The sequence below is a fragment of the Etheostoma spectabile genome, chromosome 20 (assembly GCF_008692095.1).
Source record: "Etheostoma spectabile isolate EspeVRDwgs_2016 chromosome 20, UIUC_Espe_1.0, whole genome shotgun sequence".
Classification (NCBI taxonomy): domain Eukaryota; kingdom Metazoa; phylum Chordata; class Actinopteri; order Perciformes; family Percidae; genus Etheostoma; species Etheostoma spectabile.
The window spans coordinates 18,095,969-18,112,502 of record NC_045752.1 but is presented as its reverse complement, the minus strand read 5'-3'; the positions used below and the strand labels follow the sequence as shown (position 1 = coordinate 18,112,502).

General features: G+C 39.3%; 1 protein-coding gene across 3 annotated transcripts in view; it reads right to left on the bottom strand.

Moving 5' to 3' along the window:
- kif6 (kinesin family member 6) overlaps positions 1–16,534 on the bottom strand; it is a 59,811-nt gene that overhangs the window by 6,954 nt on the left and 36,323 nt on the right. For all 3 annotated transcript variants that reach the window (XM_032500774.1, XM_032500775.1, XM_032500773.1), the window contains exons 14-16: positions 10,231–10,333; positions 8,501–8,556; positions 1,319–1,369 (exon numbers count right to left, since the gene is read on the bottom strand). In XM_032500774.1, coding sequence (XP_032356665.1) covers positions 1,319–1,369; positions 8,501–8,556; positions 10,231–10,333 — 210 coding nt within the window. The remainder of the gene's footprint in view (positions 1–1,318; positions 1,370–8,500; positions 8,557–10,230; positions 10,334–16,534) is intronic.

Genomic DNA, 16,534 nt, shown 5'->3' with positions numbered 1-16,534 from the left:
TTTTTTTTAAGTCCAGAAGCTAGTGAGTGTGTTGTGTACACGTGAGTGCATTTTCTTTCAAAGACAATGTTTTCAAGTCTTGGCTCTGGATAATAGAAGCCAGGCTGCGTGGATGAAGTGTTCTCTGATGAGGGACTCAAAACAACAAGAAAGGCCTTTGGGCGCCTGAACTGAAGGGAGATGTTTGTGTGCTTTACAATCAGATTTCCTCATCAAAGATTTTGTGTCACTGATCAAAACAGTCAGAAAAGAGTAATTGAAGGAGTCTTAGAGTTATGACGCCCAGTCTTTGGTCACTAAGCTTTCAGTAAAGCAAGGACTACTGCAAAGTGTTTGAAGTGGGCACTGCTGCACATACTGTAAAAGACAAGCGCTCCCACAATGGATTCACAATGTTTCCCTGCCCCACTCTGAAAGGAGTTCAATTTCAAAACGATGATGAACAGAGTTTCCATTTGGGACAGCTTTGTAGATCTTTTCAGTTGATACTTGAGGAGCCAACTGTCTGAATTTGAAGTCAGAGTGTAAACCTGGATTCTCAGTTATTCTAAAGCCCAATCCAAATCAAAAGATTCCCAATGAGACAAGCTGAAGCTTGCATCTACCTGCAACGCACCAGTCTGCAGCATTCTATGAGAGGGTGCATTATCGCCAATTGAACGACTATTTGTACTTCCATTCTAACTTCAGACTTTCGAACTTTTAATAGCTGGACATATCATTTGTTGTGTCTAAATATGAATATTGATAACGTTAGTGATACTAAGTAATGCTTGCTACAGTTGCATTTATTGGCGAAAACGTTTTATTTTTCTCATTCACGGCTCCCTCTCTTCAGTCACTCTCTAGCTCGCTCTACCATGTACTGCGCTTGCAGTAACATAAAAGAAAATTTATTGGATTATGGATCATTTTGTTTCTATAGCTTGTAGTTGCCTTTACAAGCTGACATTGCTATCTATTGGCTGTTGGAGCAGGTGCAATAAATAATGTTTTAAAACCAGCCTCTGGAGACTTGACAAATTGAGTCGCAGATTCGCTGGCTTGTGCCGAGCTAAGATGGGACGGTTCAGACCGCTGCAACTTTACCCTGCAACGTTCTAAAATAGTTTATTCTTGTCGCAGATTTTTGATCAGAACTGAGCTTAAGTGTTAACTTTAGCAAGAGTGTTATATGTGGAGGTTTTGCATAGGATGCATTTAATTGCATTAAGCCTGCATGTGCTGTTGGTGGATGAAGTTGGATTTTATAATGTCCTACAGTGAAGAAATGGTTAATGTTTTGCTGTGGGAATATCCATTGTCTGTTTGATCTTACCATGCGCTGCCCTCTGCCTCCTCTGCATCTCCAACTGCTTCTTCAACTCTTCTGAAAAAGCAAGAGTGGAGAATGAAAAAAAACTTTAAAAAACATTTCCCCCCCATTTCTACATTAAAAAGCCAAATTATATATTTTCTTTTACATTAGTGCATGTTTATACTCGGCACCAAAATTACTTGAAACTAACCAATCCCTTCTACGCACTGTAGAGTAATGATTTAAATCCTAGGAAGACATTTAAAGTTGACTTTTTTTTAAAGATTATTTTTTGGGGGCTTTTGCTTTTATTATAGTGGATAGACATAAAAGGGAAGAGATGGGGGATAACACACAGATTTGAACCCGGGCAGCTGCAGGACTCAGCCAACATGGGGTAAACGCTCTTACTGGGTGAGCTGGAGGTCGCCTCTAAAGTTGACATTTTTAAACACAATTTGCAACTAAGAATGTGTACTTATTGGTGAATGCAATGTTAAAAGTCAAATTTAAATATAAATGCTTAAACTAAAATCTTTGAAATCTTTTATTGATGGAAAATTGCAATAGAAATAACAAACATCAAATGTGAAACTCAAAATGCGAAATGGAAAAGCTTAAATGGAAATACTTAAAATAAAATCTCAAATAGAAAAAACTTAACAATTTTCAATTTGAAATTTTATCTTTTGGATTTTACAACAGGGGGAGCTGACTGCTGGTAAGCACACCGAGTTGAGGAGCATCTCGCTGCTGGATTGATGTCAAGCCCCGCCTTCTCGGCTGGCGAGCAAGAAATCCTGGCCTCCATCAGCTGGTTGTTTGTCAGACTGAAGCTTCTCAAGTCCGACAACATCAGAGCAAATGTCTAATTGGCCATATATTGTATTAAAACTGCCCACATTCAAACTCTACACAGTTGATTTCTTGCATAAAAAAGTCTCAGAAGTGAATTTAGTGGTGAAATAGCAGACAAAAATTGTAAAAAGCTTTCAGTTGATGGCTGCTGTTACCATGGCAAACTCACGATCTAGAGTCTAGAATTGATTGCTTTTTTACAACTTTTTGTGCATCTTGTTTCTGGATCAAACATTTTAAGTCTCCAAGTCCAAGTTGAGAAAACCCTGATTATCAGGAATATTGTTTCAAACTTTAGAAAGCTCCCTCCACAGCCACAGAAGAGATCAAACAACTGTATTCACAGGCTTACTGCACATGATGAGTAAACTGGACTTCATGTGTTAAGCTGGTGGAGCGCTCCTTTAATGCACCAGCTAGTTGGCATAACTGTGATTTTAGTCCACAAAGAGATGTTACAGTAAACACTTTGAGTTGTCTTTACAAAAACAAATTGTTAGTTCTTTGAGTCCAAATCATTTATAATTCATAGTTCTTTCATTGATAAACTTGTCATTGAGTTGTTTACAGAAGATAATCTTAATTTAAGATGGGACATACTTTGGGTATCAAAAGGAACTGTGTGAAGCAACAGGGAGGCTTTTTGGGTCACTGCTTCTCTTGTGGCTGTAGTACTAGGTTAACATATGGGTAAGTCATTTATGTCTGTTCTTCTGTTTTCGTTGTCTCTTTTCCCCTAATTGACGTAGTTAATTGCCCTATTAAACATATTGAATTTGCGAGGGAATGCTTTAATGGCAAAGGGCAACTGTAAAATAAATGGATCGAAGCCCATTGCAGAGCGCATATTTGCGGTCATTTCTGTTTACACAAAATCAGGGATAATCACAGATACATTTACTAAAAGACAAGAACAGGATGTCATTTCGCATTAATAGTATGTGTCAGATAGTGAGTTAAGTGAATGAGCATGACTGAGGCAGACTAAAAGATAAAAGAGACACTGAAGGGCCATTCTGTGTGAGTTTCCATTACAATCCCTCCGGTCTTGTATCCATGTAGAAAGTGCTGTGCTGTAGCTCTTTCTGTAATACGATCCTGTCGCCAATCTAAAAGCCGAGATCCAAACTCCAAAAAACGAGAAAACCAGATGAAGTATCATTTTGCAAAAAGGAAAAAAAAGGGGTGTGGGGCTCTCACTTTGTCAAAGGGAAGATAAAGACACTGAAAGCATTTTAAACTAACACCTGTCCTGCTCCTGTGACTTTAAGTAAAGCAGAGTATCTTATAGAGAGATCCTGGGATTAATAAAGTATAACAATATTATCATTACAGACTTCAGGTTGAGCTTTACAGCAGCTCTCAGCATTTCACTGATACATGTTTTAAAACGGTCCGGAATCTGCCCACGCAACACGCAGACCAGCTCATTTTTCAAAACTCTTTACAAACAGCCTTTTGTAAATGAAGACGACTATTAGGGGGGGTTCAGCAGACAGTGACAATGTGAATGGATGATGTGAAAACGTTACAGGAGACACACGTATTGTGCCCATGATGTGCCCACTGTTTTTACTAATGCTGTGGAGCATGAACTGGGGTTTGGGAAGCCCTGACAAAGCCATGTGTTTTCCGTGTGCAGTTAGAGTAGCTGAGAACGTAAATGAGCTGAGACGCCCTGTGGCTTTGCATTGTGGTCAGGTGGGCAGCCCAAGTCTTCTAACAGACACAACGTTCTCGAACATGACCCATAACTAACGGATGTTTAGTCTACTTTTTCTACAATAACATAAAAGGATTAAGACATATTAATGCCATGTGTATACAATGTTGACAGGGTGAAGAAGTGCAGTGAGCACATAACAGCAACATGAAGTGCACACTACCTGTGTGGCTTACATCAGTCATGGCATGTACTAAAGCTTTTTCAAAACCCCAAGGCCAAGCAGTTATACAAAATGACAACCTGTATTTGTCAGGGTCATGGTACAATTGGATGTGCTTGATGCCTGAGTGATGTATTGCTAATCCACTACAATGCAGATATGAAATATTCTGCTGAAACAATCTTAAATATGAAGTAAGAATAAACTCTGTTGCGGTTGACCATGCTATTAAAACTATACATATCTCAGTGGTGACTGAGGCGTCAAACGTCACAGACTTTTTGGTCAGAACATTCTGTTGAAACTTCTGAACTTCAATGACAAGAAAAATTCCATACAAGATTCATTTGCATACGTGTTAAGTAATAGTGGTGTGCGGTGTGCTTACTGTAATACCAGACTGCAGGCTCAACACCACAAACTCTTCCAGACCATGCAGGGTTTCCCCCCACATCGTCAGGAGACGTGCTTAAAAAGGGCCGGTGTCAAGCTACAAGCCTCAATAAAATATTTGGTGATTTTTGTGGCCTGGAGGTTACATGTGATATGCCGCACAATACCACAAGCTAGCTCAAGATCCAAGGATCATACAATGCTATCCAACTTCTCAACATCGGTCTATATGAAGAATAAACCATTGAATCAGTGCACAAAGTATATGAAAAACCTGAAAATGTTTTAGTGCACAAATAATATTTAATTAATGAACCACCACCACAAGAGTTGCATGAACTAAAGGAAACCTAAAGGTTGTTGATACCTAATTGGAAACTCAAATGAGCAGCTGATAACATTAGCCCTGCAAGTCCTCATGTACAATTTATAGGGCGTTGTTTACAAAGACCACATGCATTGCAGAAATCAAGTTTCATTCTTCCTCCTATTTTCCTTCCCAAGTTCTTTGGAACAATCTTCTTGGCAATGATATACGCTTTAGGCTCCAGTAGGCCTTCCTTGAAATCTTTCTCAAAGTCCTTGCATCACTTCAGCAAAGGTGAGCCGTGGACTGTACTGCAAGAATCCCACCACATCTGGCAGATAACTCAAGAGACATTGCTCATTTTCAGCTGCCCTACACCTTTCATGAGGTAAAAGATGTGCATCGCTGATCCCTCTGAATAAGTATATATCCTTGCACTTTTTGGACCTAAGGGCATGGAACGTATATGCTCCTCCAGTGAGATTGGAATCCAGAGCCATATACTGTGGCCAAGAACAATACTGTAACCAGGGTACTGTTTAGATACTGATGTCTCCACGGGATACCACTTCTCCCTTTCTCCCCTGCTACTGACCCTCATGCTGGGTACGTCCATCAGAAAAAGCAGCACAAAGCTTTTGTCAACATTATAATAAATGTTTCCATGTTCTACATTAACCATGAGACACAGGTAGTGTAAAATTTGCAACATGGGCTTCCAAGATTGTAAGGAAACACACTAAGCTAAACAGTATGGTACTACTTTCCATCGCAAAGGGGCAACCACCTTCCATCAAAAACACTGTCTCTCATCTAGGAAGAATGCAGTCTCATGCACCTAACAATGTACAGCAATAATTTCTGACAGCATCAAGATCGTTTTTTAGGGTATCTTTCCAAAGTTGAAGAAGTTGAAGAATGTTTAATCTTTTTTTTTTTAAATCTACATTAATTCATGAAATCCAGTTTCTCCATACTACACCCACACCATGATGTCTGCAGAACAAATCTGAAGAGTTATACTATATGATGGCATAGCGGATTTCTGTGTGATGTATGACATGTCTGATAGATGGCTGTGTCAGCACCTCATGGACTGAATGCGGAAAAAAAAAAAAAAATTCCAAGGGTGTGTATGCTGGCATGTTTGAGGGTAACAGCCGAATGCTACCAAACCACCAAGCGTGATCTGAGGTAGCAATGATGCCAGGCACTGGTGTGAGGCAAACCTATCCATTTCAATGGCATGTGAAATGAGCCACAAACACACAGTTCAGGGAAATTCCTAAATGTAGTTTGCAATAGTAAATGCAAACCAGACTGAGCCCTAATAACCAATTTTAACTGCTTTGAGTTTACTGGAAAATTCAACCAAAGTGCAATGAAAAACACCACTAGTGACAGGACTTGTATTTAGGTAGCCCAGTGTAACTCATTGTGATACATTACTGCAAGTTACTTGTACTGTGACTTATAGTCAATGTGGAATCATAACCAACTATATCATAATATGTGTGATGCAATGTCCTTTATCTTTCAAATTTTACCTAATAATCAATAAAGTAAACGGAAACATAGAAACGAATTACATTTAAGGCTGATTTGTTGTTGTACATAGGCTCTATGCAGAACATACACCGTGGCCCACGCAAGTGGCCTATGCCGTTGAGAGCATACTGTATACTTGTGCGCTGGTGTGTCTGCATCAGACTGAGCAAATCATGTTGGATTTTGAGCTACTAAATGTCAAACAACAGTTACTTTAACTGAAATCACTGCAAGGCAGAAAAGAGAAAAGACATTGGAGGTAATGGGGTGAATGACAATTGAACGGATTGAGGCAGAAGGAGGGGGATTTTTCTGTGCTTGTCCGGCCACTGAGTGACATGGATGAGGGATGAGTAAATGCGATGCTACCAAGTGGACCCATTACAGTTGTTGCGGTCTGCATTGCGGTGATGTGTAGTTATTTTTCTGGGGAGATGCATGTCAGGCTACGGCGTAGGGTACACATCTTCGGCATGGAAGAATGTGCGAACCGGCCTTTACTCTCCTTACTGTAACAAAGTCATTTTTTTGTGTACTTTGAGTATTTTTAATAATCAGTAACTTTACTTTATCTTAGTTTAAAAACAAAAGTTAAAGTCAAGTATTTTATTATTGCATTACAATAAATGAATTCATACAGCCTGATAGCTCAAATCCCAAATTTGCCTTAAAGGTCTTTCAGTTCAAGTATTGTACCTCCGTATAATGCAAGCTCCATCTATTACAGAGGAAGAAAAAAAGTCACAAAAACTGCAGCATAGAAGAAGCTGCTGATGTGGTTGCGGCCACAGGAGGGCAGCACTCCACAGAGCTCCATGTCTGGAGAGGTGACATTCTATACCGCTGTTCCACTCTGGAAAATATACTGTACATGTTCTATATATTAACGTTCACTGGTGGAGCTTAATTTAGCTTCGTTTATCGCAACTTTAATGACCCTTTTTTAATGACCACCAGCTCGTTGAGCAAGCTAAGTGACCCAAATCAAACACACACACACACACACACACACACACACACACACACACACACACACACACACACACACACACACACACACACACACACACACACACACACACACACACACACACACACACAAATTGCAATGTGACCAGCATGTGCTGGTCACATTGCAACAAAATGTAAAATGCTCATGATGGAACATGATGGAACATGATGGAACATGATGGAACATGATGGAACATGATGGAACATGATGGAACCCTCAGCTCCAGCGTTCTACTGTTTTTGATCATCCCTGTTGTGACTGCCGAGTGCTCATTTAACTCCAAATGCTTGAAAAGTATTTGAGGAGCCCAACGGGACAAGAAGTTTAGTGGACTGGTTATATTATGCACTGGGAAGGAATGAGCAAAATTTAACCCAGTATAGATTGTGGAGGAGTTTGCAGTGCACAAGGCTCACAGAGTGCTGTTCAGATAGGTGAGTACAACAGCAAATGTACAAACAGTAACTCTCTAATGTCAACAACTTTTACCTGACCTACTTTTTCCTTTAATTTGTATACATTTTACACAAGTCATATTACTTTTACTTGACTAAACTTTCTTTAAAGTAACAGTCCTATCTATTTCATTAAAACATTCTAGTCCTCTTTCCCTCCCTGCTTATAGACTATCCATGGTGTCAAAGTGTTAATAATACATAAATGTACCGTCCGTTTTTTTTGTTTTTCACAACAGATAAACTTGGAGTTAAACTTCATAATCACTCAGCATTGACTGAAGCTAGGGTTCATGCCAGGCCTCATTTTGGCATAGTAAAGCTATCTGTCAAGTACATTGCTGAGAAGAACACAGGGGTGTGCTTACAGAGTAGTCATAAAACAGCCTGAGCCAGGCTAGTAAAAAAAGCACAGGTTGGAAGACTAGGTAGGTGGAAACCAGAACGCCTCTGGGTCCTGGAAAAGTTCAGGAATGCGCTGAGCGACATTTCTCCACTCCAGGCAAACAGAACCCCAACAGTGATCTGTTCATTAAGATTTTTTCCAAGCAGGTAGGCTGCTGTCTTTTGGGACCCAGAGAACTTTTTACAGAAATGATCAACGTTCTTTAGGGCTTGCACCATAGCCTCTGTTTGCCATTAGGATAATGGTGTTGACAGTGACATGTAGAATTGAATGTTTTCACAGCTCGTAAATGTAATGTAATTTCCGGAGGGTGACTTATATCTGTTGAGACAACTTACTTATTCTGTTTTTAGCCTCATTCTGTTTCTCCCAGATTTCTCTGGCCTCAGCTGACCTGTTCAAAAGAATGCAGGTGTTAATAGGCAAGGGTAGCAAGATACGGCCATTCAAGCTTTGACAGAGAACTAGCAAGTTTTGCTTTAATTTGCATTGTGCTTTTACTCAGTCATAGATATGGGAAAAATCTACACTACAAAAATGAATTTGATAACCAGTAGTTTTTTTGAGGTACAACATTTTTGCTGGGCAACAAATAAGTAAGTAATGTTGTACGGAGTTATACTTCTATCTTTATTCAAGAGCACACTGTTTCAATTTGAGAGCATTTCTCACTGATATTACGTTCAGATTTTGTTATAATTTCCCTCAAAACCTTGCTCTCACACTCAAATAGTCACTGTTTGCGCTCAAAGTTTATTTACCCCCCGTGACGTCCATTGCTTTATCATTAGTATATGTCAACAATGTACACAGAATGGTCAACGCACATTCATCTGCACTCATCAGGAAACGGGAGAATGCTTTGAAGTGGATTGTGTAAAGTTATGTCCACAATTACGAGGGTAAGTAAGTTGAGTAAAAAAAACTTAAGCACCATATGGCACAAGCATATAGCCTAGCTTGATGTCCATAAACAAATAGATTTTCTTTATTGTTTAGCTAGATTGAACAACATATGACAAACAGTATGTGTATATGTGATGAGGCCACTTTGTATTTTTTCCTTGTTTTGTTAACCATGTTCCTGGGATTTGGCTAATTTCATGATAGAGACAGTAGTTAAACCTAAACTTAAATATAACTGAAAGAACACAAGAACCTGGATTGTGTCAGTTTTTGCATCACTGTTATATGTTGTTCATCAGAATTTAGTCTCCATTCCTTCATATAACATTAGCCTGAAAATGATGAATTTATATCAGTCTGTTTAAAAAGTTGTAGCGTTGAGTAAATCCCAGGAACATGGTTAATCACACAAGGGTCTTCACATATACACATAGTGTCTGTCATACGTCGTTCAATCTAGCTAAACAATAAAGAAAAACTATTTGTTTATGGACATCATGTTAGGCTATATGCTAGAGCCGTAGGTGCTTAAGTTTTGTTACTCAACTTACTTACCCTCGTAGTTGTGGACATAACTTTATACGATCCACTTCAAAGCTTTCTCCCGTTTCCTGATGAGTGCAGGTGAAAGTGTGTTGTACTGCAGAACAAGAACTGTGGGCAACACAATGACATGAATTTCTCAAAACTGTATAACTACTTGTCCTACCAGAAACTAGTCTGCATCCACGACGTTCCACTTCCAAGATTGATCTGTTGCTGCCAGAATTTCACTGTTTTTGGCCGGATGTCCAGTACCTTCCGCTTTCTTTATGTTGAAATTTTATCTCTGGTTGATTTATAAGAACTACGGTTACTGCTCCTCAGATGTCTGCAGGGCAAATCCCTAGCCTATCTGTCCAACCTGAGTTTTCTGTTGTACGACTGAAACAACTTTTGAACGTACACATGTTCCACCAAAACAAGTTCCATGCCGTGGCTCTCTCGCAGAGGTGCCGTGGCTCTGCACGGTGCTTAGTGCTGCCCATGAAGATTGTGACTGGTTTAAAGAAATGCCAAAACACCAAAGCACAATTTCCGGAATACTGTGTGGACTAGCCAGACCCTTCGCTGCAGCGCTGTGGAGGCAGGTTTGGCAATGCAAGACTCATTGGTAACTAACCTCTGTTTGAGTTCCTTTTTGTTGTCTTCAATGGTAACTAGGTCCTCATGGTCCCTTATGAAGGTCTTAAAGGCCTCTTGTTTTCCCATGGACAGCTGTGGACCTGAGAGAAAAAGATCCACCACTGAGACATATGTCACATTTTACAGTTCATATCACCAGGTCAATGCTGAAAACATTTGCTTAACCTTAACCTACCAAACAAAGTACCATCCTTACAAGACTGCATGCCTTCCATGCTATTGAAACAAACAATGGAAGTTGAGTCAGGTCCTGCTGTCTAGATTTTTACATTGAGACCTGAGCTGTACGTGTTCCCACATCCACAGGTACTCAACTCCAATCTGGCAGCCAGATGCGAGCACGAGCTCCACCGATATAGTTAACCTCCCACCTATTATGAATTGCAAACTGAAGGACTATTAGCCTGCCATTCACTGTTTAAAGAGAACATAAACACAAATATAACAGCAATTCTGAGCATGTCAATAATACAAGGCGGATGCCTCCCCACCTAACTTTGGTAACTCGTCACATGAAAGGAATCTACATAATTTACGACATCATTTCCTGCTGATTGATTGAGTTTTAATTTATTAGCTTGTAATATTATATAATGAGCATCTTTCTATATTTTTTTCTTCTATGAGCTATACATCGTGTTGTGGCGAATTGTCTTCAGATTGAACAAAACAAACTAAAACTCAATGTTCAACTGAGGCACCGAAGGAATAAATCTTACGCAGATATTAAAACTTTCATTGTCCAGGCAGAGAGGGCATTCTGTGAGGTTTATTAATTCAATTTGTCGGCATACAAACATTTCACAAGAAGGATCAATAGCGTCTAGGCTCTGGTAAAAAAAAACACATCAGCTCTCCCAGGTGGGAGGTCTACCTCCCACATACAGTACCTGTTCACCCATATATGTAGACTACACCTGGTGGCTAAGGCTGCCTTGTACCTTCAAAACAAAAGTACTAATAGATACTAAAAATAACCCAAATAAAATATTAATAATAAACAAACTTATGTAGCTGTATAATTCAAGCAAAACTGAAATTAAATAAATTAAATATGTAACTATTATATATAACAAAACAATAAATAGTTCCAACAATAACAAAATAATGAATAGCTCCAACACATCGGTTTCAAATACTTTTACCAAAGAATAAACCAAAAACATAACAGTTTACACTGATTACCCAAAGTTTGTACCTGCAAACATCAGATTTAATTGAAAATCACTTTATTCCTTGCTGGTATTACTGTGACATTTTGCAGGCCACAAGGCTTTATTTAATTATTCAGAGATCTTTGATCAGGCCAATATAGTGCCTAATGCTTTAAAGATAACCTTTCACTAAGTGAACAGGAGTGGGAGGGGATCTGTGGAAACTTATAAAATGTCAAAGGATAAAAGAATTAGTTTTATCCCATTCAAAATTATCAACTGATTTTACTTGACACCTTTTGGACTTGACAGACAGTCTAAAGGACTCAGTGAAGTGCTGGAGGTGTCAGGCCCCAGACTCAGAGGGACAATAATATCAAAAAAAGTGAGAGAAAAAATTATATGTATACGTGTGTGTGTCATTATAAAATATTGGTGTTCCTAACGGCGTTTTTTTTCTTTGAGTAACAAGTAATCTAAGTGATTACTCTTCCCATCTTACTAACGCCGTTACCGTTACGGCCAAAAAACGCGGCGCGTTACTATATTTAAAGCAGTTTTTTTCATCAGACCAACTTGATCTCTGAGCCGAGAGGCAGAGACTTTTTTCTTCCTTGGTTACTGGCCCATGCACAAGACAAGCGCATAAATGTTGACAATTGGCTGAGGTTGAGTGAAATTTCATGGCAAGCCAATCAGAGGTAGAGTTGTACAGGTGTTCATAAGCACGCATACTCGGACACAACGAACAACACAAACAAGTCAGTCAACGAGAGACAGGTATGGCGTTATGAGATCAAGGGGGGGGCTTTTCCTGCTATGATTTTCCACTGTGGTCAGAACACATAGACACTATAAATCTAGAGTGGCTACTCGCTCACTTCTCCCTCGCTCTAACGCACACACACACACACACACACACACACACACACACACACACACACACACACACACACACACACACACACACACACACACACACACACACACACACACACACACACACACACACACACACACACACACACACACACACACACACACACACAAAAGAGTATATATATAGTTGTTATTTAGTTTTGCTATAGTGCTTGACAAGCATTATTTAATTTTGCCCAGTTGTGGCCTGTTGAGGGGCAATAAATATCAAAAGTTCCAAAACATCTATGTCGTTATTTGTATAATATAAGGGACAGAGAATGATCCCTGCTTCTGTTGGTTGCACAACAGGCCTAGAGTATACTGTATGTTACTTGGAATGTATTACTTTGAAAATATTGCCTTTTACTATTACTAAAGACCTGTGGGCCTGTTTTGCCATTGTTTATTTAACTTATTTTATTTGTTTTGATTGATTTATTCAAGTACATCAAAGAAATGTTTTCCTTGTGAGTCCTGTAAGACTGCACTATATTGTGTATGACCTAATTTTATAATAGAACACAAACAAGCTTTATTTTGCAAGATTTCCATGGCAAACCCAATGCTTCAGGATTTCCAACTCACCCTTAAATGTGTGGATCTATGTGACAAAGCTCTTCTAACCAAAGACATACTGTACACAGGACAGTAACTCATGTGGGATTAATTGTAGGACAGTGAGATTTTTTTTTCTTTATTTTTTCGGAAAGTGCTGATTGAAACCAGCAGGCATCTCACAGTCCTACAGTATGTTGAAAGAGCCAACCTCAACAAATCAGTTTAAAGGTTTACTTGAGGGAAATGCACTCCAATCGACTCTTGTAAAAAGCAACATTCCAGGAATATCTAAGAGTGATATGACATCATAATGTGTTGTACCAAAATAATTTGCGGGCTAATGAGATCACATGGACCATAGGCCAACTTTCCAATTCTTCTTTTCCGTGCTTCAAGTGCTGACCAACCACAGAGGTTTTTACAGGGGTGCTGTTTCAACAATTTTTTAGAAATGAAATATCTGCAAAGTGAAATATGACTGTACTGTTCCATCAATGTATAAAAAAGAAAACAATCTCTGACAGCAACTGGCAGAAAAACACCATTTCTGGAACATTGTGTGTTCCTACTGTGTCCTCCTGCAGGGGATAGAGGTGTCCTATTGTCTGCTTTGATGACAGAAAAGTGTGGTGGGCCTGGAAGAATCATCAGCGTCTCATTACAAGCTAGCAGGGTTTACAGTAAGATTTAATCCTCCCTGTAAGTCCCAAGTCTCCCTCCACTTTCTGTGACCTTAATACGAGTCATCACCAGCCTGAATTACAATAGAAAAATCTTTTCCATCCATTGTAGAACATTTTACACCATAAGATGACATGGTACATCTGCACCTGAATAAGAATAAATTAACGAAACTGTAACTGTGTAAAGAAAAACACAGAGGCATCTTAGTGTAGTCCAATTTGCAATTTCAGTGCCCATAAAAGAAATCCTGTTCTTTGAGGAACCCAAAAGACAGTGGTCGTCAGAAGGAAAGAATAAAACTTCCTAATTTTCATGTTTTATTCTATGCTGGCAAAGCTAAGAGCCCAGTACAGAAGAGTGCATTATGGAAAGAGTCGATTATATGCCATTCAAACAGCATGAACGGTTTCCACGGAAAGGTAATCATCATTACATTTGCAGTTAATCTTCGGAGCATAGTTATAACCCTCGTCATAATAACCATAGAGGTTGTTGGTTACAGCACCAGAACCCTCAGATTAAACCTAAATTAAAACATACATAAACATTCAGTGACCCTTCGAGCATGAGGAAAGTATGAGTGCAATGCATTTGTTCTGAATTAGGACAGAGTAAAGAACAATGATCTAATAAGCATATAGTTTGGTTATGAGTCTCCAAAGTGAGCCATGGGAAATAGACACTCTAGATGTGAAGCATAAGATGTATAACAACTGACAACTGTCAATTGTGTGTTTCTAATTTGTTGCACTGTCTGTGTATTTAAAAAGGAATTCAATATGTAACAATAGTTTGGCCTCCTGCAAAAAACATTTGACACTGGACATTTAACTGGTTCTTTATGAAATCCCTGACACCAGGTGTGCTCCAGGATTCCACATTAGGAAAGTCAGAAACACTAAAGTGTGAGAGGTGTCCTCTCTGATCCTTCTGGAACTGCTTAATGTGTTCTCACAGCGTTTGCTTCCCAAAGTGCAGAGTCTTTCTGGACAACATTAAGCTTCCTCTGCTGGTTAACAGCTGATGGGGTACGTTCTGCTCAGTGTTGGTTGCAAACAGAGCAGAAAGAGACAGAAATTTCTCATGAAGTGTGAGAAAAGTGGATGCACATTCCAGAGTGAACATGTAACTGCTAGCAAGGGACTGCAGGATCATGGGATTTTGGGGAGGGTAGGAACTTTTCCACAACCAAATGGACAGTAATATACAGCACCAATATATTTGGCAAAAGTACCTAATCTAGACATTGTATAGTCTGCGTGTAACAAAGAGGTAATCAGTTAACACAATCGCAGTTCATGACTCCGATACAATGTTGAAATTAGTCAAGCTGATTATCTTGCATTTTTCCCAAGAACCGACACACATCACTTGAGAATTATCATTCCAGAGTGTTCGTTTTACATTTTCCTAGGTGGGAAATGAGAGGATACACACTAAAAACAACAATGGCAAAAGTGAGCACCCTCCAGTGTTTCACTCACTTCGCAGGTCAATTAGTCAGGATGTGTAAAAGTGGTATACTGGCACCCTTTCAAGCAATAAAATGAAGAGAAGTGTATTTAAAAACGCAGGAGAAAGATCCATTACAGTTCCAGCCTGTTTCCTATTGTAGGCCAATTGAAAACATTTTTGTTATAGATTATGACATCACTTTAGAGAAGTTAAAACTACAGAAACATAACTGATGACACTCCAGACAATGGCAATGCCCTTCAGAACAATAACCTTTCAGCTTATGGATTTCAATATCTCCCATAATGGAAAACTGTAGACCCTGAGTGGTGTGTAGTTGTAAAGCAGCTGATACCACACAGCCACAGTTTAACCAAGTGGAACTGGAACCCTTGGTGCTCATCACGTCCAGGTGAAAGCAAATCCTCTGGTGAGATGACCTAAATGATCATGCATGCTTCGTATTAGATAACATACAATTCTGAGAGACTAATTCATATGGCACATAATTTATCAGTGGTTTTATAAACCGCAGCTGTACAGCAATCCATCACAGTGCTCCTCATTGTCCCTTCAATGAATGATTTGCTTACTACTTCTGATTTGACCGAGTTTGTTTTTTAATAGGCTCTTCTTTCAGAGACCCTGTTTGCAATTATCTCTTTGCTGGCCTTATTACCCCACTGGGCACCATTACACATAAATGTCGAAGAGGATGAGGGAGCTGTGGTTAGCACAGACAGGAGTGCAGCCTGAGTGTGATGAGTTGCTGGCTTATACCCCAGTGCCCGATGGCTATGACCAAGCTCGTTATAAGGGCTCAGCTTTATCATCACACTTAAGGCTTCACTTAACCAAAATTAAACAGGAAAAGCCAAATAAATGCCGCCGCTGGCTAGGTAACATATCTCAAAGCTTGATTGGCCTGACTTTCAGCAACCTCCACATCCCTGTTACATTTAAACCAAGATCAGTCTAAAAAGGTTACAAGTAGACTGAAAATCCAGGGAAGTTGCAGTCTGAAGTCTCTGCTACTTACTCTGCCATTTCTGAGTCTTCATTATTCTTTCATTTCATTCTGAAGGGACATTTAATGGCCAGGCTACATAGAGATAACCTAACTGCAACACTGTAATGACTCAAAATTCATAAACACATGTAAGAATAATCTGCAGTTACTAGAACTGAAAAAGGACTTAAAGTGCTGCACAATTAATCAAATTTTAATCACGATCACGATTTTGGCTTCCTACAATCAAATTTGCGTGATTGAGCAATATTTTAAATGCGTCATTTCATAGAACGCTCCGTTTCTTTTTGCAAAGCCAATCTACCGCTCCGTAAATCATAATCTGATTATGAGCCAGTCAGAGTTGTTCCCTCCACTACGCAGCTTAGTTTCTAGATGTAGACAGTCACAGAGGACAGAGTAACATAAGGAAAATTCCACAACAGATAGCAGTCGGTCATATGTTGGTCTCAAGGTTTACCAGTTTACTAGTAAATGCA